Source organism: Rhinolophus sinicus, linkage group LG07 (genome assembly GCF_036562045.2).
Source record: "Rhinolophus sinicus isolate RSC01 linkage group LG07, ASM3656204v1, whole genome shotgun sequence".
Taxonomy (NCBI): Eukaryota; Metazoa; Chordata; class Mammalia; order Chiroptera; family Rhinolophidae; genus Rhinolophus; species Rhinolophus sinicus.
The window spans coordinates 93227667-93253611 of NC_133757.1; the positions used below are offsets into that span (position 1 = coordinate 93227667).

Genomic DNA, 25945 nt, shown 5'->3' on the forward strand with positions numbered 1-25945 from the left:
GACGTTGTAAATGCTTTTTAGACTTCCCAGTCAGGAGGGATGGCAAGGAGGCAGCTGTACATGAGACTCGCATTCAGGAGAAACTCGCAGAGCCCAGCCTGAGAGATGTGAAAACTGGGGGAGGTATCACGCTGGGACAGGATGAGAGCACCGAGAGATTAAGTGGACGGAAAAGGACTGAAAATTGATGCTCAGTATGCTTAGATTTGAGATGAGCACGCAAAAGAGGGAGCAGCCAGTGAGGCAGGGTGGGGAGCGGTGTGCCATTAAGAGAGGAGTATTGCCCTCAGCCAAGTGAGGAATAGTTTGAAGGAGCAACTGTCAGGTGTCGCTGATAGACAGACGAAGGACTGAAAATGGTCCAGTGTGGAGATAACTGGTAACTTGGGGAGTTTCAGATGGAGGCAGCTATTATAGTTCTTCCTGTTTTTCAGAAAAGGGATGTGTGATAAAGGGTATTTTGTTTTACGGTGCAGGATATGATAGCTTTTGTTGATGGGAATGTTTGAGAGGGAAGACTGATGATCCGAGAGAGACAGAGAGGTCCTTGACTAGCTATCAGGATGGCACATCTCGGGCACTGAGTGGGACAGTAAGCAACATTCGTAGGAACAGGAATGCGCACGTAGTAGAGCGGTGAGATCTTGTGGAAGTTATTTTGATTGCTCTTCTCACTGAAATTAACTGAGGATGCAGGGGGAAGTATTGCCATGTTTGAGGAAAAATGTAAAAGTAGGGTTGATGGGCAGCAGCATGACCAACTTGAGGTTAAAATGAGACCAGTCTTCCTTGGTTGTATTTTTCTCCAACCACCTATATATATTCAATGGTTTGTGTTACTGAGGGCAACATATACTCATAAAACATAGGTTCTTAAAAGCTTACAGTGCAACTGTGGAGATGAGGCATGCCACTCACAAGTTCTCACCGGAAGTGTTTCCTTTTAATAATCTATTAAAAGGAACCTTTTATCAAAAAGATTAAGTATCTCAAATCTGCTTGAAGGCACAGCTGACAGTAACGTTGGAGACTGACTATTCAACAAAAGTTCTTGGGTACGTCAAGTCAGTCTTCTACAAAATGTGGGGGCTAAACTCGATGACCAGAGGGTTTTGCTACCTTGCACTTCATATGAAAGGGGGAAAGCTTATAGGCTCTTTAGCATAATCTACAAAGTTTATTATTTTGCGTTTCGTGGCTTGCTCTGTTTTTAAGGTAAAGGACATTTGGTCATGTGTAAGGAGGATCTGAATCTGGTACAACACACGTATCCACAGATACAGTGGAAATCCCATGAAGTAATTTGCAATGGAAACTTTAAATGAATGGTATATTGATTCCTATGTTATACTATATATCAATATACTATGCAATATTAATTAGTAAATACTGAGTCAAAGAACTGTTTGGTTAAAGAATATTCCTAATGGGACAACTGGACTACTTGTGGGAAGAATACCTATGAGTCAGCTGGAGATATTGTTACAATGCAGTTGTTAGGTCCGGGATGAGGCATTCTGGGAGAGTGCAGGTTACAGTGCCATGAGTTGCCTTCCCCACCCCCATAAATCTCATCCTTAGAGCTGCAGCTGTTATTAACTCACATCTCAGAAATAAATTCTTAGTTGCCCATGTTAAATACTGAAAGAGGACTCCCGGGGAGGAGAGGCGAGTCTAGTTACCCCAGGCATCAGGCAGAGACTTCCTGCGACACATTAGAGGATGACTTTCTTTCAGATGTGACCAGGGCTGCACCATGTAGATAACTGGACTGCCACTTATTTGCACAGGAAAAAACCAGGCCAGAAGAGAGGAAAGTTTTAGTAAGTGTTTCCATCCATTTATTTTATGTATTCATTAAAAAAGAAAAGAAATCACAAGCTTAATACTAATGCTTTAAAATACTGTACACCAAAGAAAGCCAACTCTCCCTCAGGCTGCAAGTTGGTCTATGTTCTCTTTACTTCTGTTTGCCAAATGATCTTCAATAATTTCTGCAAAGAGATTCCTCTTCAACAGATTATATGCAAGAGGTAAAAGCTGGCCAGCAACTTTATGAAAATACTGAAAAATAAAAATAATGTTAAGCAGAGAATATAGCAGATGCACTAGTAAGTAACAGAACACATGAAAAAAAGGACTTGTTTAACAAAGCGTACTCCAAATCATTTCAGCTACTTTCTCAATTGATGAGGACAGTGAATTTTGAGACAGACACCTGGCATTCTGTCCAAGGGCAGGCAATCTGGTAGCTCTACGGCTGATAGCATGTCTCGAAGAAAATTCAGAAGAAAACCAAGTTAAAAATGTAGGCTTCCCCATTCCCTTAGATTAGGTCTATCCACCATTTTTTTGCTCCAAACTAATACCCAAATGCTTTTTTCTTTTCAGTGTATACCCCACCAGTTAAGATTTTAATCGTTATTTTCCTTAGTCGATACTGTAATAGGTTCTGAATGAGTTTTCAAAACACTTACTCCTCTTTATCTTAAAATTCCTTCTCCCCACCCCCCACCCTGCATCCTTCCATCCCTTAAGTCACTGCCTTAGGTTTATCAGTGACTTACACTACTGCTATTGCACATACAGTAGAAGAAAAACTCGCAATGCTTTTGATGATGATAAACATTTATAAGCACTTACTATATGCTAAATACTGTGCTAATAAACCTTTTCATATACTCTCATTTAATTCTCACAACAATCCTGTTTTCTATTAAGCTGGTTCATATTTTCTGGCAAGCCAAGCACTATTCTGGTTGGTCAAGGACTATCATTCTGGCTGGTAAACATTTTTTATGTTTACTGATAACCACATGAGAAAGGCAGTCATGTGGTTTAGAGCCCAGTTCTCAAATTAGACTCCCCTGACCCGCGCTATCAGCCTGACTGGGTTTCTTCAGAAATGCAAATTCTTAGGACGCACCCGAGAAGTCAGGCAGACTTGGGGTGGGTGAACCCATCTGTGTTTGAATGCTCTCTGTGTGCCTCTGACGTGTGCTAAAGTTAGAGAGCTGCTGGGTTAGTCTTGCGAGCAGCACTACCATCCCCTGGGAGCCTGTATAGAAATGCAGCATCTCAGGCCTCACTCCAGGTCCTCTGAAACAGTGTTCATTTTAACAATATCTCCGAGTGAGTCCTATGCACTTTACAGTTTGGGAGTTACTGAGTTAGACGCTGACTGTAGAACCAGGCTGCCTGTGTGAACCTGAGCAAGATGCTTTACCTCTCTGTGCTTCGCAGGTGACACCGTAGGTTAAAGGAGAATTAAATGGTCTGTGTGCCAAGTATGCAGACACTTAGTAGGTAAGGAGACTACACTGGTGTTGGAAAAGTGCCCAATGTTTTTTGTGGGGAAAACGTGATGTAAAACCAAACAGTTTAGCCCTAAAAACACATTGTACCCACTACACCTTACTGCCTCTTTGACTTTGCAGGAACTACAGTTGAATAAGCACTGATTTAACTGTAAGGTAGGTTTTCCTATTTAATGAGCAAATAGCAAATAATAGCATCTCATATTTTAAATAATATAGTGTAAAGCCTGTTTTAAAATAGAAGTTGTTCTTCATCTAGGAATTCAAACAAATACCCACCCCCTAGCACCACAACAGAAAATGAAATGGAGCCTCAGGAAAGGTGTGTGCGTACCCATACACACACACAACCCGGGAATACTAGTAAGTAAATTCGCTTTACACCTGAAGGCAAATAGCTTGGTTGAATCCCCTTTGCCAGAATACAAGATAAATTTGAAATAAATATTTTTAGAACATCTGCTTAAAAGTCACTTCAAAAGTTCCTTTGGAAATCCATGTCCCACCCGTGCTAGAACCTGGGGCTCTCACGTGCCTGCGTGAGTATGGGGGAGAGGAGTGAGGTCTGGTGGGTTTGTTACTCACATGTGAGCCGTAACAGAAGAGGTCCATTCCCAGCTCGAGCCCCATGCCATAATCACATTCATCATTGGCGAACTGCACAAAAGTCATCATTTCCTGGATGGGAGCAAAAGCTTTCAGTCTCTCCTCGTCACTCGGTGCCTCAACAATTGTCTTGCAAATTCTCTTGAGGTTGGCTGAAAGAAATCAATGATTATTAAAAGATGATCTATAACCGCCTTCAAATATCGAAAGACACTGTAAGCTGGGGTGTTTCCTCATAGGACTTTTCAATACAACTGATGTAACCTTGGGTGGCTCTGTAATTTAGAATAGCAATTTTATAATTTTTCTACTTAAGATTCAAGCATAAAAATGGCTTACCAAAGTGATTTCTTGTATTAGCGAAGTGTGACTGTTTCAAAATGGCTCTAGCTGCAGTCATGATTTTACTAAGTTTTCAACCATGTCCTGTGGGCTAGTCCAGGGATTGGCAAACAATGGTCAAACCTGGCCCACCTCCTGTTTTTAACTGGTCTCAAGCTAAGAATGTTTTTCCAATTGTAAATAGTTGGAAAAATACAAAACAATATGGCAACAGATCATATGTAGCCCACCCCTGGCCAAGTCCATATTAGGAGTTAGATTTTTCTTTTTAATCCAAACAGACAAAGTTTACTTTTTTGTCTGTCCTACCTTACTGAAAAAAAACGACAATGTAACATAAGAAATCATTGCAAAATTAAACCTTTACCAAAGTGGGGGAAGTGCGGCCATGAATTTGAGGTAAGAACACAAAGAAAAATTCTAACGTTTATCTAAATGAAAAGAACAGTGATCTCACGTTTCTATATTGGCTTTAGACATTTCACTACTTTCTAGATGCCCATGTGTGTCAGATCTCAGGATGTGTATGAGAATGAAGGTATCTAACTAGGCTTCCTTTTTGACAATCATCCCTCCTTGAGGATATGCCAGTAGTGAAAAGAATGGATATTACTCAAACCAACAAAACACATCTTTAAACAAAGTAGCTACAATACTGGGGGGACAAGGACTGGTTTAACCTTAATAATCACACCTAAGAATGATACGTGATTTTAACTTACATGTATGAGGTACAATACTCTTGATAGTGACTTCAAATATAAGGTATAAGGATTATCAAGGGTGGTAAAGATATACTAGGGCTTTTTACTTCGGAATACGAGTATCATATTAGTTGTGATTTGCCGAACAAACCACCAATTATGCCTCCTGGCAAACAGCTCTAGGCAGGGGCAAGGTGATGTTAGGCCCTTTGTGTGGCTAGCACTTCTCATTCAAAAATAACTAAACTGCAGAGGGATCTACTATGTAGGATATTAGAAAAAAGGAAAGATAAATAAAAATGATCTTGGACATAAAACCCCAGAACCACAACCAGGATGGCGTAACGGTCTATTCCAGGGCGCTACAATTGAACACCCCCCCATCCCTGAAGTTTTAGAGATGGCTGTTTCTGCAACCAGTGTTCTCAACCTTCCCCAAACAAGACAGTAATTCTGCGTGTTAAAGCTTCCAGTAGACTAGTGCACAGAGGGAGATAGAAGAGTGGAAGCAGAAGACGGAACAGTAAGTTACTCGGGCCTCCCTGCTGCCTCCCCCATCACAGACTGGTTACCTCTGGCTTCGGGGAGGAGATGTGGGACAACATTAGGCCAACATTATATTATACATATTCAGGCAACACATTACAGGTAACAACTTTTTCTCATAGCCATAGTACAAGATATGTAAAACTAATTTTAACATATTTAATCCAGCTTTCCGAAATAGTATCATTTCAACATGTAATATAAAAAAAATTTACATACTTTCACGTTTTGAATTTAAATGAAAATTACAAATTTATCTCAATTATACTAGCTGCATTTGAAGTGCTCAATAGCCATAATATACCTCAGCTATATTCGTTTTCCCCATGGAATTCCTCTAACATGAATCCAGCAAAAATGAGTAAATGTGATATAAGACATCTCAATGTACTGGTTAGAGACTGCACAAAAGTTTGAGAACAGTTGCTTTAGAGAAGTGGTTAAAAATGCAGATTTCCAGGTTCCAATCCCAGAGGCTAATACCCAAGGTTGTTTGGTTCTGTTCTAAAAAATGGATGGCCAAAATATTACACATGCTTGAACATACGCAGGGATACTGGGTTCTTCCTTAAGGAAGTGCTAAATTTGATTTCCCTCTAAGTTTTATCTTCCCTGAACAGGACGATAAATAAGGGAATGCCAACAGGGATGTTCAAAGGAAGGGGGGAAACAGGAGGGGAAAGAGTTGTGATTTTCTTCTCGCAACATAAACATAGAAATACTATGTTCCCCCGAAAATAAGACAGGGTCTTCTATTAGTTTTTGCTCCAAATGTCGCATTAGGGCTTATGTCCAGGGGGTGTCATCCTGAAAAATCATGCTAGGGCTTATTTTCCAGTTAGGTGTTCTTTTTTGGGAATCACGGTAATTAGATTTTGTGTATGAATAGCCCATTTTCAAAGTGTTTTTATACTTACAGATGAAGTAGTTCAGGATCTTGGGCCTCTGAAGACTAAGTTGTTTTACATACAGATGATACAGAAACATACTATTTTAATAATTACTATTTTATATTGTTGCCTAATGTCAAAGGTTCTGAAATAGTTCGGAAAAGGTACCTAGGCAATAGGTTAAAATTCCTTAAACTCTTATAAATACCGTATTTTAAGCACTGTAAGGCAAGCACTGTGCTAAGCACCTGACATACTCTTTTATACTCCAAATATCCCTATAAATGGTATCCACCATCATTAACTGTTCTACAGATAAAAACAGATATGGTTTAGTGAGGTTAAATCATTTGCTTAAGGTTACAAAGCTATAAACCCAATTTTAATTCAGACCCGGCTGACACGAAAACCTGAGCTTGCTCTTCATCATGAAGGTCTAGTGACTGTCCCATGAAAAGCATATGCATTTACCTACTTTTCAATACATGGAAAACCTTCCTCCACATCATGTATTAACATAGACATTCATATATGTACGTGTTTATATAAGAAATACATTACCATCTGTTTCAGGGAGCTCTCTGTACCCAACATCATTTTTATCTACTGGGACAACCAAGCCTGCACCATTAAAGGTCTTTGTCACAACCTAAGTTAAAGAAAATTATAAAATTTAATCATGGTAAATAGACACACACACACACACAACACAGCCAAACCAAAACAAGAAAACATACAAACCCTCAACATTTGTCAAAATATAATATTCAATGACATTTTATTTCAGTAAATCGGGATGCCAGGGCAAAGTTTAATAGCTAAAAGTTAAGCTCTTCAAGTAACTATAAAACAATGAAATAATTGGCTTTTATTGTGTCAGTCATTTACAAGTCCGCATCGTGACTGAGAACAGAATGCCAATGCACCCTATTACAGGAGGAAGGCCAGAATATCAGTTTCCTCTAAGGTCAAAATATCTTTTAGGTAGAAAGCGTAATGAACTGGGCCTAGATGGAATAGTTTTTGTTAGCAGAGAGATGTGGTAGGACAATTCCTTTCATCCATCTTGCCAAAGTCAGGCCCACTATTTTTACCTGGAAAATGCAAGCTTCTGTGTAAACTTCCCCAAAGCAGGGCAGTTTCTAGTTTTGTGGTGCCCTTTGTGGGTTAAAGAACATAACCAGTGAGCTTTCAAGTAGTAATCTTCAAAGACAAAACAGACCCAACCACAACCACCATCATAACCTTTTTCCAGGCTGTATTCTTTGTATTCACACTAGTGACATTTATTCTTAGGTCTTAACAAAACATCTGCTTCAAATATTCCCCTTCTTTGTGTGGTCCAGTGAAAATTCCTGAGAGAGGACACAACCCCCAAAATCAACTTGATTCAAGTCCTCTCCACCCAAGTTTCTGTATCTTATTGTACTATAATGTCCCCACTGTTTGCTTTCATTATTTTTTATTAAGCCACCAGAAGAGACATTATTCAAAATAAGTTTGCAGACAATTGCTCACTCATCATTTGGGAAAAAAACAAATGAAGTCATAGTTATATCCTACTCTCTATGCCAAAAAAACTTGCTGTTGGATTTCAGGATTAAATGTAAAAATAAAACCTTAAAATTACTACAAGAATAGAAAGGCAAATTTAAAAAATAATTTTGGATTAGACAAAGAAAAGGCTTATGGGTTCAACTACACAAGAAATCTATCAAGAATAAATCAAGAACAAAGAAAAATTAATTGATAAAAAATATATGCTAAATATATATATACACAATAAACTTAATAAAACTAACGTCTTCAAACTATAAGGAAGTCTTAAAAATAAAGGAAAAGAATAACTCTCAAATTAAAACAGGTTAAAAAAAAGACTAATTCTGGGCCGGCCCGGTGGCTCAAGCGGTTGGAGCTCCGTGCTCCTAACTCCGAAGGCTGCTGGTTCGATTCCCCATGGGCCAGTGGGCTCTCGACCACAAGGTTGCCAGTTCAATTCCTCGAATCCCGCAAGGGATGGTGGGCAGCGCCCCCTGCAACTAAAGATTGAACATGGCACCTTGAGCTGAGCTGCCACTGAGCTCCCAGATGGCTCAGTTGGTTGGAGCGCATCCTCTCAACCACAAGGTTGCCGGTTCGACTCCCGCAAGGGATGGTGGGCTGCGCCCCCTGCAACTAGCAATGGCAACTGGACCTGGAGCTGAGCTGCACCCTCCACAACTAAGATTGAAAGGACAACAACTTGAAGCTGAATGGTACCCTCCATAACTAAGATTGAAAGGACAACAACTTGACTTGGAAAAAAGTCCTGGAAGTACACACTGTTCCCCAATAAAGTCCTGCTCTCCTTCCAAAAAAAAAAAAAAAAGACTAATTCTAACTCTGATAGAAAAATGGGCAAAGTTCAGCCAGTTCACAAAAGAAATATAAGTGACCAACAGATCAGTGAAAAATATTTAATGCCCTTTATAATAAAAGAATTAAGCTAATTAAAGCTAATTAAAAGGACTGAGAATACCCAGTACTGGCAAAGATATGAGGAAAACAGGCACTCACACATTGCTGGTAGGACTATATAATTCTTGTAAAGGGTAGTTTTGCAAACAAAACCCCCACAAAATTAAAAACAAGCAAAACAAAACACAAATACACTCACACAATCACCTTAAACCACTTCAGACCTGGCAATACTATGTCTAGGAATTTCTTCTAAGGAAATAAGCAGATCAATATGCAAATAAAGGTATAAAAGGATATTTACCTCAGGGTTGTTAGTGAAAAATGTTAAGCAACCTAAACTTTGAGCATAAGCACAAAACTCTGCAGCCACTCAAAATTATGAGGTAGATGTTAAACTTAGCACTGTGAAGTGATAACCGTAATGCATTAAGCATAAAAACCAGGTGATAAATCAGTACTGAGAATGAAAGAAAAAGAAAACAGTGATATATATACTTATTTTGCTTCACTTAGGCTGACACACAACAAAAACCATGGTATGTATTTTCAGATGATTAACTGTACTAGTTGTTTATAAAGAGGTAACAATTATTAGCAAAGCATCAGAATCCTAATTTTATTATGAAGAATAGGATTACAAATTCAGGAAAACTCTGTACAAGGGTAGAGATATTCTAAGGCATTAGAATCGGGTTGATGGAATGATATACCCTCATTTTACAATACTATTAAATCAAAGTTCATTTTTAATCATTAAATCTAGGTATATAAAAAGTAAAGTGGCATACAGCCAATTAGTAAAAAGATGGGGTGAAAGAATGCTCAATATTAAAGATGTGAATTTAGGTTTCAGATCTGTCTCACAATTTTGGACAAGGAACAAACACCTCTGTAAACCTCAACTGACTTATCTATAAAATAAGATGATACTTCCTACTTTGCAGGTTTTTTTGTAAGGGTCAAATGAGGTAACATATAAGGACTCTGCATTTCAAAGCACTACAAGATACTGCCAGTATAAAAACGTTGATTTCTAGTATATAATGCTGTATTATACTACAATGGATATTCCTCTCATACAGAAGGACCAAGTCACTGACTCACCTATACTAGTAGAACTGAGTTTTTCAGGACTAGAAACGTGAATTAAATGAAGATCTCACAATAACAATAAAGGATAAACTTATACATATAAAAGGATCTAAAAGCATAACAATCAGCATGGAGAATAAAATCATGGTTGTCTTATAAGCTGTTTTTTCTTTGTATTTGTTTTTACCAGCTGTTTTTGTAAAAAATAGTAAAAAAAAAACAAAAAAACTCCTCCCCAAAACTCACAGGGGATGGGGCCAGGACAAACATACCTATGAAGTTTAAACCCAAATCATGGCTTATTTATAGTTTTGGGGGATAATTAAGGAACTCTCATCTGAAATGATAGTTGACAGCAGAAAAATAAAACAAGGCTCTGATGAAAGAATTTGCTAACATTTGTATACAGAAGCTCAGTCTTAAGTCAAGACACATTGGGAATACATAGTAAGTGAAAAATACTACCCTCCCTTCTACTCATGCAGTGGGAGAGGCTCCCTATGAAAACCAGAAGGTAAAATGGCAACATAAAATCTTAAAGTAATTTAAAAATGCCATATCGCAATGAGTTCATTCAAATGTGCACTTATAGAAACTTTCTGGATTTTAGGACTGAAGAAAACTAACTGCTAACACTAATTCCGTGACTGTAATTTATCAGAACATCTACCTGCAGTTGAGTCAAGATCAGAAAAAGAACTGAAGTAGGATTTTCAATAAGTGCCCTAAAGCACTCAGTTACCAGTACTAGTTTATCCAGGAATAACTAGTACTTCATTTGGCCTAGAATGTTGAGATGAATCAGCCACAGCAGACAATGGTGAGACGCTGGAGGAGACTGGGGTGCCTTCATCCCACAGTGACAAATAGTCCTTCCTCCCCAGAGGTTATAAGAACAAACTCTTACAGCATTCTCATTTACCCCAAAGCATTGTTCTAGCTAGTCTGTGAACTTACTCTGAAATTTATATGTGAAAAACCAAAAGGATCCAAAACCCAAAAGTATTTGACATTTATAAAACACTCCCTACACTGCAGGCATTAGGAGAGATGCAAAAGGAAATATTGGAAAAGAAGAGAGGACTGCTTAGACCTACATTTACTGGAGGAAATTAACCCATAATACATATTGTCTCTCAAAAGGAATCACCATTGAGACCATTAACTAAAGTATTGTAAGGTGTAGCTTTACAAAACCACCCCCCCAAAAAAAAAACCCTTGATAAATCAACAGACCTTATCCATTAAAAAAAAAATTTAAGTAAATATTACGTATAAAGCTGCTTTCCCTCAGTTCTATGAAATGAGTAACTAGGAAAACAAGATTAATGAAAGAGTGGGGAATACTGGCATGGGTTATGCAACCATAGTGGTGATACAGGACTCAACCTGTCAACCTACAAGGCCACCCAAGCCCAGCACCAGTGCCATTCTTCTGGCAACCCGGGTACTGGACAGCCCTAAAGGGAGCTTGAGGGGTGGCAGCCACTCTTCTTAGGATGGGGCAGATGGCACAGAGTCAAGAGGGGAAAAAAAACACATATGAAAATAGTGACTACCAGACTTAAATCATACTTTCTTATCTCTCTGTTTCATCTTCATGGTTCTTTGTTCCACTGAGTATCCCAGTTCTCTGGCTGCTTCTGTGAGTTTTTCATCTATACTTTTCAAGAGACTAGTTTTCTTTTTATCTGTTACTTCTTTGAGTTTTTTCAGCAAAAATAATCTGAAAAAGAAGTAAAAACCCTCATTACATTACAGGCCACTGAACTAAGTACACAGGCCTTGGGAAGGTAAGGGAGCTAAGTTATGAAACATCAAATTTCATACAAGAGAAAGACTGCAGAATAATTACCAACCGTTTCCTCATAATCCCTAATAGGTTTTTTCAAAAGAGGGAAAGGAAATATTAATAAAAAAGCTTTCAGCCACAGAAACAGCAAACATGATTCGAATTTGTATTATTTCTAATGTCAACAATAAACATATTAAGGGATATTTAAAAAGCTGAGATTAAGCCGAGTTTTAAATTGCATCACTTGATATACTGCTTTGGAGAAGCCTGGCATAACAGAAAAAAACAGTATGTAGACACCAAAAAGGATTTTTTATTTTTAAAGAGACAGGGGACACTGTTAGAATACCTAGATCAGCAGATCTTTAAAAATGTTACCTTGAAATGTGTTTTAAGTAAATTTAGAAAATGAAAAATAAAGCAAAGCTACGTTATAAACTTATACAAAAGCATAATCCAAAACAATTTTTGAAGGCATATGAATAGTACAGTATACTAATGCCAGGTACAGAAATAATCATTTTATCATAAGCAGGTTAAGATTTTCACCAGCAGAGCAGAAGGTCCAGAGTACAGTGAAGAGCTGGAAACCGCACTCAGTTGGGAACACCAGTAAACCCCCTACGCCCCCCTCCTCTGGAGCCACTACCAGATTCCCAGGAGGAAAAGCACTTCACTCACTGCTAACGTTTGACAGTTTGCTATAGCTGGGCACTGTAAAGAGCTTAGAACGTTTCCAGTGGGTGCCATTCTTATCCCCATTTTACATATCAGGAAACAGAGAAGAATCAATTTACCCAAGATCATAGAGCAAGGAAGGGTGGATTCAAGTGCCACAGAAACCAAGACCAGCAAATCATTGTTTTCTGATTACAGCACACACACTCTAAATGTTACATTTAGTCAGATCCAGCTGTGTATCAAGAATATATTTACATGAACCATAGAAAGCAAATTAAGGTCAGGTGTAGGTGAATCAATCTTGATAGTCCTCAACCTCTCGGGCATGGCATACAGGCCTCCAAGTGCCCTGTGCCACTTGTTTTCATATACCGTTCCATTGCCTAGAACTCCCTCCTTCCCATTCCTCTAGAAGTTCTTATGCATTTATCAAGGTGTGGGGCCAGAGTCCCAGAGAGTAGTTTCCAGGCTCTCGGCCTCATGTGGAAAGGTGCTGGCTCGGTTATTAGATGACCATCAGCTGTTACTGGTTAGCCATTGGCTACTGATATAACTGCTGTGGCTGAGCTAGCAAGTGCGGATTGCAGCTAGGAAGTGGGGAGGCAGAGAAGCAGACGGCGGATTGCGAATCGTGTGGCTCCTGCTTCCTGTGTCTCCAACCCAGCCGCCAGTGAGACTATAGTGGTATGAACCCCCCATCCATGGCTCCGTGGGTGTTCCTTTTTGGCCTCATCTTATCCTGCATTCTTGTGCGGAGAGCAGGAGCTGAGACCCCGCATGACACATGGTGCAGTGAGCAGTGTGGTGCTGGACAGAATCTCCAAAGGGGTAATGGAGCAGTTTATACGTATGAAAGCTCAGTTTCGCGAACAGGGTACAGTGTCGGCCAAAGCTCTCTGAAGGATGGTGGAGCAGTTTGTGCATATGAACACTCAGTCTTGGAAAGCCCGTGGGTAGTGGCGCTGGGAGCAGGAAACGCGACCTTCCTGGGAGAAACATGACCCCTCGGTGAATTGGTGGTCCTCTCAAGCCTCCGGATGCCATGCCACCCTATTGGCCGAAGCAAGCGTCATCTTCCTTTTGGTGGTCTGCTGCTGCCGTGGGCTCCCTGAGTTGTGGACATTTTACAGAGGCCTCTACCTAATTGGACACCTGGCATGGAGAGCAGGATTCCGGCCAGGTAGGAATGGTGTCTGACCCTGGGCAGGAGGACATGTGGCCCCCCCAGTGTGTGGTACCTGGTGGCCACTGTTCTCAGGAGTTGGACCCCCGAGGAGGGGTGGGAGGACATGGATGGCTCTCCGGCCAGCGTGGAGAGGGCCTCCAGCTTCCCATTCTTTCATGGTTCCCATGACCTGTAGATGCCTGGTATACTGAGGTTTCTAGCCAGGGAGCTACAGCCGTTTGGACGGCATTGGTGTGCAGCCCAAAACAGATACCATTTGGTTTAATACTGGGACGGGACAGAGTAGCCAGTGGGCTGAGCTACGGGCTGTGTGGATGATAATGAGCCACAAGCCCGGGCCCCTAGTTATTTGTACTGACAGCTGGGCGGCGTTCCAGGGCCTAATGTTGTGGCTCCCTACCTAGAAAAACCAAAACTGGTTGGTAGGACACCGTCCACTGTGGGATCAAGCCATGTGGCAGGACCTCTGGGACCTAGGGCAGAGAAAGGAGGTGACCCTAATGCATGTCACAGATCACTCCCCCTTAGTGTCCCCAGGTAATGATGAAGCAAACAGATGCCCTAGCACAGGTACGATGGCTAGAACGGGCTCCTGCCACTGATGTGGCCCATTGGCTACATAGGAAATTGCAGCACGCTGGAAGCTGAACCATGTGGCAGGTGAGCAGACGCTGGTGTCTGCCTTTGAAATGGCAGAAGATAGCAAATGCCTACTATGACTGTGCCATCTGTGCCTAGGACAGCCCCCAAAGGCGGAGGCTCCCCTGGGAGACACAGCAGATTACGCGAGGGAGGGTGCCCCTCACTCGCTGGCAAGTGGATTACATTGGACCCCTGCCTAAGGCCCGCAATGCTATGTATGCGTTCATAGCAGTGGACACTGCTACGGGGTTCATGTTTGCTTGGCCCTGTCCGGCTGCGGATCAGCGGCATACAGTGGTCGCCCTTACACACTGTGCGCCCTCTGTGGGTGCCCCCAAGTCATTGAATGATGAGTACCAATTTTATGGGGCAAGAAGTGCAGCGCTGGGCTGCCAGGATGGACGTGCAATGGTTGTTTCATACACTGTACAATCCACAAGCAGCTGGCATCACTGAACGTGACAACGGACTTTAACACCCTCCCACGATGCGTGACTGGGCCTCGCATCTGTGGGACATCTTGAGAATCCTGAATGAGAGACCACAGAAGGGAGGGCCTGTGAGGCGAGACCCTGTAGGGGTGGAGAGTGGGGGACAGAGTCCCAGAGAGCAGTTTCCAGGCTCTCGGCCTCACGTGGAAAGGTGCTGGCTCGGTTATGAGATGGCCATCAGCTGTTACCGGTTAGCCATTGGCCACTGATGTAACTGCTGTGGCTGAGCTAGCAAGAGCGGACTGCAGTTTGCAAGCGGGGTTGGTTGGTCAGCAGAGAAGCGGATGGCAGGTTGTGCATCGTGTGGAGCCTGCTTCCTGTGTCTCCACCAGCCGCCAGCGAGAATATAGTGGTGTGAATCCCCATCCATGGCTCCGTGGGTGTTCCCGTTTGGCCTCACCATGTCCTGCGTTCTTGTGCAGGGAACAGGACCAGACACCCCGCATGACACAAGGCCTAGATAAAATGTGTCTATGAAGGCTATTTCAGGCACTTAATAGCTGACTTCCACTTATCACATTATGACTACCTTGATACCAGTGTACTAAGCTTTTGTATCTCAGCCTCAAACTTACTAATTTGCTTTCTGATGCTTAAAATTGGCAAGTACAAACTGAAATAATACTATAAACGTTTTGTACTCTTACAGTAAAATCCATTGGAATACCTTGAACTTTGAATGACTCCTGTGATGGTCACTTGGAAAATACTGCTTCTCTAAGTTATGCAGATCTTCCAAATATTGAAACTTTTCATTGTATTCACTCTAATATATCACAATATGAAAAAAAATCACCTTAATATTACCACAAGTCTCAATAGAAAAGTCTTCAGGTAGTGAGAAGCTGTCAAGCTCACAATGGTGGTTATAAGTTTTCCCAATTCTAATTTTATTTCTGAAACCTTGAATTTTAATCACTGGCAACAAATACAGTCAGGTGTTTTTTTTTGGTTTTTTTTTTGGGGGGGAGTTTGTTTGATTTTTTTTTTGGTTCATTTGAGAAAATGTTTGCCAAATACCACCCATGTCTGAATAACTAGTTTGTTAATCACTCAAGTAAAAGTGGGAAAAAGTTTAGCTGACAACTCTTATCACACAGGAGCTTTTTCCTTGAGACAAACCGACACCTGAGTATGCAGAAGTACTTTCTACGTATGTCCCATTTCATCACATAGAATGTTAAAAAGAAGTGTACTCAGTGGTAGAGCTCTAATACATTTTTACTGCTTCATCGCTGCCAGTCTTAAATGATGCTGGCATTGTATTACTGCCATGAATTATACACTGGATGCTCATTTGGTGCCAATGCCTGATTCCTGTCAAGGTACCAACAGTATTACCCACCATGCATTACCTTTGTGCCATTGGTGCAAAAATGACATCATTATAATGAATAGTTTTGACCTCACAGGCCACCTTAAAAGGTGTCAGGGATCCCTAAGGGTCCACACACCATTCTTATGATAAGTGGTGCTTAGCTAGTGGTTTCAAATCTGACTGCATATCAGAAACTCCCAGGTTACCTTGGGCTAGTGATTGAAAAATCACTGCCTATGGCAATAATTGCACATTTCCCAGTACAGCAAGTTAGGGTGGCAGAGAAAGTTGGGGCAGCAGACAAGAGGAAAAAGATTACTTAACGGGTTCATCTAAGATCTGCTATGTTAGATAAGACAAACTATATTAGTTCTTTTAAGGAGTACCAGATCTGCTTAAATAGTTCTTGGGCCCTAAACAAAGCATTCATTAAATGTGAATGAATTTTTGAAACTTAAGTATCAAAATTAGAGAAGTATAATTTTGCTACATTTAGGCATACCTGGAATGTGTATTTTAAAAAAATATTCCTGAGTCCTGTTCTAGATGTACTGAAGTGGGATCTCCAGGAGTAGGAATTGTGGAACTCAAGGTTAAGTACTTTTAACCAATAACCCAGGAAGTTCTAACATGAAGTCATGTTTTACACCAGTAACTAAATAGCAGTCATCTAAGAATAGTCTGTGGACTCTTGGGGTGTCCTGAGATCTTTTTAGGTCAGTGAGGTCAAAAGTATTACTAAAATTATGAGAGGGAAAAAAAGGGGGGGGAATTCACTCCTAATTTTGTTGTCTAAAGATAAATTAAAACTGAGTATATCTAGATTTTTTTTCTATGCGCTTTAGGCAATATGAAAATGGAATTATTTTACATACTATTCTTCAGCTCAGACTCACATGGGGAATACCTTCTCTCAGGCAGATGCAACTTTGAAATCTGAAAGGTCGGAGAGGTACCAAGTAGAGGCTGAGCTTCTACTGTGTCCCCCAGTGAGCTGTAGAGGCATCCGACTGTTCCGTGGCCGCTGCAGCTGCGATCTCAGCATCTGGTCCTTAGCTTCACGGAGGTGGAGAGGAAGAGGGCAGGGCACCATTTTACTGGCATGGGTTATGTCAAAGACAGTGTGGTCCAGAAGCCACTCGCTGTAACAGCAGTTCTTGATTTTCCAGTTGCCTGGTGGTGGCAGATGTAACTCCACTGGTGAGCCAGTTCTGCCGCAAATGTCACTCTCCGAGGCTTGGGACACTCCATTGCCCTTCCAAGGATTCTATGAGCACCTCCTGTACTGTATAAAAGCTTGCTGTTTGACCTATAGTGGATTCTTACAATGAATTCTTAATAATGTTTAAAATATCTAAAAAAATCTTATGATTTTGCCATGGGACAAGTGAGGTTAAGATTAAGTAATATTTTCATTCAATAAAATAGTTAAATAAGAATTTTATATACATATATATATTTGGTTAAAAGTAGAAGAATAGAAATATGGATAAGACTACTTGCAAAAGTCAGAAATGATTTCTAGAAATCAGAATTTTTAGGTTACCTCAATTCCCCTTATAGCATAAAAATTAATAAACAAATATTATAAATAGGAGAGGGATTGAAATAAGATATTTTCTTACCTGACTGCAGCAAACACATTATCTCCATTTTGAACAATGATACAATTTTTCTTTGCTTCATTGGTACCAACGTATACAGGAAGCTCATCAGGAGAATCCCTGTTTAACCAAAAGGCATTAAGAATTTAGCCACTCATAATTTGTTATTAGGCAAGCAGAATTTTAGGTCTATGAATAATTTGTGTCTACTTTTTTTTTTTAATTGGAATCTGCTGGGTTTAAGCTCTAAGTTTCTTAGGAATATCTACAAATCTTATTTACATAACAAAACCTAAAATTAAGATTCTTAGGACCTAGTTCCTTTTATACCTAAATACAAAGAAAGGGGGACTAGGCCTATCAAAAGAAATAGGGATGATTATACACCATCTTCTCAATCCCAGTTTTAGTCTGAAAAAAATTAAAAAGGTGGAAAAGACAAAGAACCAGGACAGATGGGATTATGAAACACTGGAGGTAAAGGATCTAAAGTAAAAAAGTATGTCTTTTTTGTAATTTTACAATTCTTTTATTTTACAATTGAAGGAACTGACAGAGAGATGAAGTGACTCATCCAAGGTCCCGGTAGTTTAATGGCAAAGCCAGAAGCGGAATCCATGTCACCCAATTCCCAGCTCTGTGTGCACACTACTGTATCACAACTCTTCTCCCTGGGCCCGTTCCCTCTGCTTCCTCTATTCTGTTATCTTTCAGTTAATCTTGACTTTAAATGACAGTATTTCTGCCAGTACAAGCGCACAAGGTATTTCCCCCTTCAATCTACTTCTACTTCTTTAACATTCTCCGCATTTTGCACAAATCCATGCAATCCCCTTAATATTCCCATTAGTATGTACAATTATTCACAAGAGAGTGAATTTGAGTCACAGAAATTCACAGCCACGAATGACTGGCACAGCATCACCTGCGTAATAAACAGTAGGGCTGGTCTATCTGAATCCAGAGCACATTCTTAGCTACCGGCTGACTCTATTGACCCTGGAAGCAGATGGCTATTTTAAGTCACAGCAGCTATTCTAAATTATCTTCCTTGGGCTAAAAGAGCTCCCCTGAACCCAAAAGAGAAAAAAAAAAAAGTTTATAGCCACACAGGAAAAACCAGTGAGGTTCATTAAACCTAGAGTTCACCCATCCTAGAGTAGGTTAAAATGTCAACGACAGAACGACAGATGGCCCACGTATGAGCAGTATGGGGGAAATACGCCCTTCACCTTGGGTGAGACCAGTGAACGTCTGTTTATACTCATTAGAAGCATGGTAGCTGTATTTTAGAGGAGAGGAAAAAAAATCTTTTACCTGAAATACCCCATGTGGAATTGAGTTTTATTATCTCCAATAATAATTGTCTGGAACTCAGGAGGATCATAGTAAAATCTCCAGTGAAGGTTAAAATTCAGGCTTGCTGATTTTTTTTTCGTTTTATGTTTTCCGGCAAGGATATCATAAGGACCCACTAATCGAAGTCCAAGGCTTGCGGAAAGTGAATCTATAAATTAAATAAGTTTATTTAGACAATAACTTTCTGGAGACAGGACATAATGCCTTCCATCAGTAAACTATTTCTAAGCGATTTGTCGTTAAAAACTTTGTAAAGTAAAATAAAGTCTTTAGTTACATGTTATAAGATGTTATAAACACTCAATGGAAAAGAAATCAGAGCAATGAAAATGGGGCACTTACATTTAGGATTAAATTGACCACTGATTACATTTCAGACTCTCCTGCTGTTTCTTATTTTGGCCAAAGCAAGACTGTTTTGTATTCCTATGGGCACATTAGAGCTACACTTACCTTGTCTCATCACTATGTTTTTGTGAGCCTAAAATACTTGTAGCACACCCGGATTAAGGGAGAGAAAAGATATATAACAAATGAGTATGCACTAAGGAAAGTAAATTACTTAATTAAAAAATATATTTAATGTAAACATTTCTTTCCTCTTCCCTCTACTTCTGCTAATTATCACTGTGGGGTTCCTTTGCCTCCTTGACAATCTATTTGGCCAACCCTAATGCTGGATGATGCCTTCTTCTTTCTCCATTCACAGATCACAGAGGGAGAGTAGTAAATAAAACCAGTCATGAAGTCTGTTCAGATGTACACGTTTACATCTGAGGGTCCTCACTGCTTCTCTGAGAGGGAGATTAGCGCTCCAGGCAGGATCTGGATATGTAGGAGGTGGGGACGGAGAGAGGAGGCAAATTCTTGGAAGTAGCAGCAACACGAATAAAAGCAGTTTCTTTGGAGGGGGAAAACTGTTCAGCTTAGCTGGAGCTTAGGCTAGCACACACTAATTGTTAAAGTAATATAAAAACTAAAACCACCCATCTCACTAGCCACTGAAAAGAAGGTTCATAGTCTGGTATATAGGAGCATTTCCCCCCTCTATGCACAGATATAAACATAGATATTTTAAAGGGAGAGCATGCTGCTTTGTAATATTTTTTTTTGCTCTCCATACTGTTCTCACTTAAATTTTCACAATATTTTCCCATGCTATTAAGTGTTCTTTTACATAATTTTTAATACCTGCATAATATTCCATTATAGATACATATTCTACTATAGATAAACATTTACTGCTTTTTTTTTTTACTATTCTAAACAATGTTTTAGTGAACATCTTTGCTAACCCGTAATGTTGGTACACAGTCATAGATTTGTTAGAGAAGTTGCTACAGTTTAAGTATTTTGATATCCTGCCAAACTTCAGTTACCTATAAATATACAAGTACATTTCCATCAAATAGCTTACGTAGGAGATTGCTGCTCTCCCCCACCCCATGCTATAACATTTAAACCATACAAAATGGTTAACAGTGAAAAGTAACTCTGTAACAACCATTATCAGTTTTTTGTGTATTCTCTCAGAGACAGTATAAGCACATAGTAAGTATATAGGGATGTGTGTGTATCCTTTACATTTTTTTTTTTTTTTTTTTTAATACTAATGGGAGCTTACCCTATACACTCTTTTCTATTTCAGTTAAAATCTTTCAGACATAATACTTTATCATTGCCTAAAAATCTGACTCCTGCTTTTAAAACTATGAATAATCGCTGAATAGATGTGTTACTGACGGGCATGTTAGCGATTTCTCCTTTTTAGTTTCAGTTAATATCGTTGAACATAATTTTCAGTTCTCCGAATCCATAAGACAAGTTCCTAGAAGTAGAACTAATCAGTCAACCTAACACTCCTGTAACATAAAGGACTCGTTTTCCTTCAAACCCTCACCAAAGCACATGGTGAAATTATTTACCTTTGCCAGGATAATAGGTGACAGTGACATTATTATAGTTATTTTATATTTCTCTTATTAGAAACATGTCTGAAAAGGTTCCTTTTCTATGAACTGTGTAGATCTTTGGTCCAGTGTCCTATCGTCTTTTCCACTCATAGAAGCAGGAGAGTGATTCTGGAGCAACTTACCTGCTGGCTTTTCAGGATCAAGTTCTTCACAGAACTTCCAGAAGTGATAGAAGTCTTCAGGCAGAGAAAGCTTGTAATGATTTTCTACTTCTTTCCGAAGGTCACTGGAGACATCAGCTTCACAGGATTTACTCTTCTTCACATCAACTGTTCTTTCACCCTGACAATTGGCAGACAAAGTATTTCTCCAAAAAGTAATTTCAGTAACTCTCCTTACATAACAAAATTGCTCCTTTTTGCTCACCCAACTCTGAGATACATGTGTTGTTTTGTTTTTGTTTTTTTAAACTCAATAGTATTTCTGAGTAAAATCTGTGGATTCTCTTGGGCAAAGAAAAAAAGGACAGTTTATAATATATAGTGGTCAAAAGGGACCCACACAGCAAGTCTTTATTTTTCTCCACGATAATGGAAACACAAAAAACACAAAAACACAAAGTAAAAAGAAAAGGTGAAGAGCAGGAAGAGAAGAATAAGGAAAAGGCAGTTTTGCTTTTTGGTAAATAGGATGTCATTATGCCTTTTGTTTAAAGATTCAGTGAATACACCAGATGCAAATTGTCAGAAGTAACTGGTTACAAGGAGACAACCAGTTAAAACAATTATTTCACAAAAGGCCCTTTAATGCCAGGACTAAGTTATAACACTTGTCTCCAACATCTCTGCAATATAGGTTCATTATGTAAGTATGCCAGGTTTTATCATGCATATTAGATATTTGATAAGTGTCTATAAAGACAAAATGCTTGGTTGGAGGTTACTTACCTTTATTTTAAGTAGCAATCTGCTTTTCTTTCTAGAAACCTAGATTCTTTTCTTTGGATTGAGTTCCTTCTTATTCTTCCTCTCCACCTAAATTAGTGCTTCTCAACCAGGATCAATTCTGCCCCCCAGGGAACACATTTAGTAATGTCTGGAGAGCTTTTTGGTTGTTGTGAGTTTGGGGAGGGAGGGTGCTACGGGCATTTAGTGGGGAAGAGGCTGCTAAATATCCTATAATGCAGAGGATAGGACCCCTTAGGACACACTAATCTGGCCCCAAAAGTCCACAGTGCTGAGATTAAAAAATTCGAACCTAGATGTTTCTCAGTCATCATGTTCCTTTTCCCATTAGGCTCAAATTTATTGATGTCATTTTAAGTAGTACTCAAAGCCTATAAAATGTATTTATTAATCAGATGACATACAAGAATGTTCTTGATAGCACTGTTGCTAAGGGCAGAAAACAGAATAAATGAAAACAAATACCGAGTGACAGAGAACGGATAGTTACAGGACTTTCAAACAATGGAATATTACACTTAACGAAAAGGAAATACAGTTATACACAACAATATGGACCAGTCTTCATACTAGAATGTTGAATGAAGAAAAAAGTCCTTGAAGATTACTTGAAGCCTGATAGCCTTTTTATGAAGTTTAAGACAACAAATAATTCTTGTTTAGGCATACACTCATAGGTGACAAAGCTACAGAAAGAAGGCAAGGGAAAACAAAATTCAGGATGATAGCTACATTGAATGTAAGCGACAGGAAGTTAGGCAGACAGGTGAGGAATGTGTAGAGTTATTGTGTTTCAGTCCTCTGGTGGGCAGTAGGTTCACAGGTGTTTGTTATATTAATAAATAAGGTAAAAGAGGACCACACATTGGCCAATGGTAAGTTTATTATGCCAAGGATTATAATGTGTCTGAAATCATAAAAAATTTAACAAAAAGGCTGTTGAAATATGGAGCCAAAAATGGATTCTAATAGCAAACAATAACAGTAATAAAGAGAATAGTAAAAACACTATGTAATAAAAAGTACTTATTAGGCACTTACTATGTGCCAGGTCACTGTTCTAAGCATTCTGTGGAATAACTCCTTAACTATGGATTATCCTCACAACTATCTTATGAGCTGGATACTATTATCCACATTTTAGATGAGAAACTAAAGGAACTTCCCCTAGGGTCCTACTTAGAAAGTGAAAAAAACAGGGATTTACTTAAACCCAGGTGGGCTGGCTCCTGAGCAGATTCAACCACTTTACACTGCTTCTCCAACTACAAGTATGGAACAGTGAGAGCAGGGGTGTCCAAACTTTTTTTAACGTTTTTCACCCAGGGCCATATGCGGTAAAATACACAAATAGCCGGGCCACTCACTTGAGGTGAAGTACTTATTGCCTCACCTGGTTTATTTAAGTAAACTAAATATATTTTTGGAATTTGCTGCGGGCCAATTAAAAATGGATCATGGGCTGCAGTTTGGACACCCCTGAGTTAGACCATATTAAGTTCTGACCTGTCCTCCCTTCTGTTTTTCTAACCGCCTTTGGCTAAGCTTTCAAAGACTGGCTCAGACTTAAGATGTTAGAAAGAAAAGCCTTAATGTACCTTTGCTGAAAGCCAGTTTTGCATAGCTGTGTTACCTTGGGCAAGTTATTTAACCTCTCTGTGCCTTGTTTTCTCATCTACACAAAGGGCATATGTAGTACTCCATATCATAGTGTAGTTATAAGGAATAAATTATTTATAAAAATACACAGAACAGTCCTAGCACATAACATATAAATGCTGGCTATTGTTAGCTATAGTCTCTATAGACTCATCTCATTTTTGATCTTTTGTTTCTAAGGACTATCCCTCTGTCAAAGCAGTTCACTGCACCAAAGGTTTTCAGCTCTGCCTTACCTCACACAGGGGTTAAGCATCTCCAAATCCCCAATAACTAGAATTTAGGGCAGCTGTACCCTTCAGAGGCTGCACTTACATTTATCCTTGTGTTCCTAGAAAGCAGGACCCAATACAACGAAAGCCCAGAGCCATGGCCCTCTAACAGTTAATCAGACCTTCTAACACTGTCTCACCCTATCCAGTTGTAAGGCAGCCAGAGTGAGTTTTCTAAAACTTGACTTATCACAAGGACACTTCTTTCCTGCCTGGCTCCTTACTGCTACTGCAGTTACCGAACTTCTGAGGTCGTTTAAAAGTATGAGAAAACGCACCTACTTCATGCCCCCCTCCGTCATTACTGCCTTTAAGATCAGGTACCCCTTACTTTCCCATCTTCCAGACTCCAGCCAGGCCCAACTTTCCGCTGTGTCCAAACGTCCTCTACACTAACCTCTCATTTCTTACCCCCTTATTTCTCTTCTCTGCCTTCAAGAACGCTTTCAAGCGTGAGTTGCCCTAAAAGACTTAACAGCCCCCACGGACTTGTTCAATCCTCCAATGTTTCCAAAGCACTTACTACACTGTTTGGCTACACTGCCAAACAAAAGAGTTACAGCAACGTTTGTTCACTTGTGCGCCGCCTCCCTAGGACGGGGGCCCTAAGTGGGGCAGGGGCGGCAGGATTCACCCCGAATCCGCGGCGTCCCGCACAGCGCCTGGCTGGCACTCGTGTCCAGTCAATTTGGCTGGTTGAACGAATGAACCGTAGGTTGTCTAAACCAGCTTCCCCAGGAAGCGCGCCGGGAGAAGGGCATTAGATGCAAAGGCGCAACTTCTCGGGTCCAAACCAAAGCAGAGCTCTGGGAAACAGCGGCCCTGGGCAGGGTCCCCGGAGCAACCCGCGCCCACGGGCACGCAGCAGGCTCTATGATTACTGCATAAATGCGACGTGCTGCCCCTTGGTACCCTGGCTATGACCCAATCTGCGGCAGTACCTGCTGCCCCTCCCCGCCGGGCCTGCGTTTCCCACCGCCGCCGACCATTCTGCAGCTGCGGCGCCAGCAGAATCCCGCGTCTCCGATGCTTCCGAGCGCCACCGACTGCTTCCGAGTTCAAGAGCCACCAATCCGAATCCTTGCGCCGAGGCCGGAGCGCCAATTTAGGAAAAAGGCTCCGCCCATGCCCCGCCCCTTTAGGCCCAGAGCGGGGAGGGGCGACCGAGGCTCCGCCCACTCCCGCCTGGGAGGAGCAGGCGTCTTCTCTCTACCTAGTCTGCACTGGCAAACCATGCCCCCAACCCAAGCATCTCCCAGGCATGCTCCTGAGACCCCAGGCCCCAGAATTTGTTTCTGTTGAGGTGGTCCTGCCTTCCTCCCCAGGTGTTTACTAGGGGCACTGCCCTCACCACAGCCCGTGTGTTTCCTTGATTTGTATTTATTTAAAAGATGAATATTTCCCTCTCTTCCACCCCTCTCCCTCCTCTTTTATTGCCTAATACTAATTTTTCCGCTGTATAAAGTGTATTCCCTGAACCTGCAGCATCAGCATTCCGTGGAAAGTTTGTTAAAAATCCTGAGTCTTAGGTCCTAACCAGACTTACTGAATCAGAATCTGCATTTTAACAAGATCCTCCAGGGATTCCTATTCACAACAAAGTTTGAGAGACACTGCATTTAACTGATTTCCTGGGATCTCCCTCACTGTCATCCTGGAACTGTCCTATCCCTCATTCCTGAAGTGGATTCTCTATTTCATGAATCTGTGTCTTCTTTTTTCTTTAACCATTTTTGATAATGTGAATGAAATTTCTATTTTAATTCAACATTTGGCATTTAATGTCACATCCTGTTTATATATTCCACAATGATTTTGGAAAAACTGACAAATTTCACCAAATTTGTTATACTTCTTCAGGGTCCACCATCTTGAAACAAAGCAATTCTAGATAAATGTTTTCATTTATCATTAAGTGTTTTAGTTATAGGCACAGGTATAGCAATTTTTGACAGAATTTAGTGAAATTTAGCTTATCAGTATTGTATATAATAATATAGTATTTACTATGCAACAGTACTGTTCTTAGTGCTTTACGCGTATTGACTCATTTAATCCTTATAACAATCATTGAAGTAATTACTATTTTTATCCCCATTTTAC

At 40.3% G+C, this 25945-nt stretch overlaps 1 protein-coding gene across 1 annotated transcript; it reads right to left on the bottom strand.

Moving 5' to 3' along the window:
- Positions 1–1818: 1818 nt before the first annotated feature.
- On the bottom strand, positions 1819–24931 carry HPF1 (histone PARylation factor 1). The gene is made up of 8 exons (XM_019715181.2): positions 24784–24931; positions 21129–21288; positions 18992–19181; positions 17696–17794; positions 11533–11683; positions 6967–7054; positions 3903–4075; positions 1819–2064 (listed from the first exon to the last, which is right to left on the bottom strand). Exons 1-8 carry the CDS (start codon positions 24829–24831, stop codon positions 1933–1935), a joined length of 1041 nt encoding a protein of 346 aa, XP_019570740.1. The 5' UTR covers positions 24832–24931; the 3' UTR covers positions 1819–1932.
- Positions 24932–25945: the final 1014 nt, after the last annotated feature.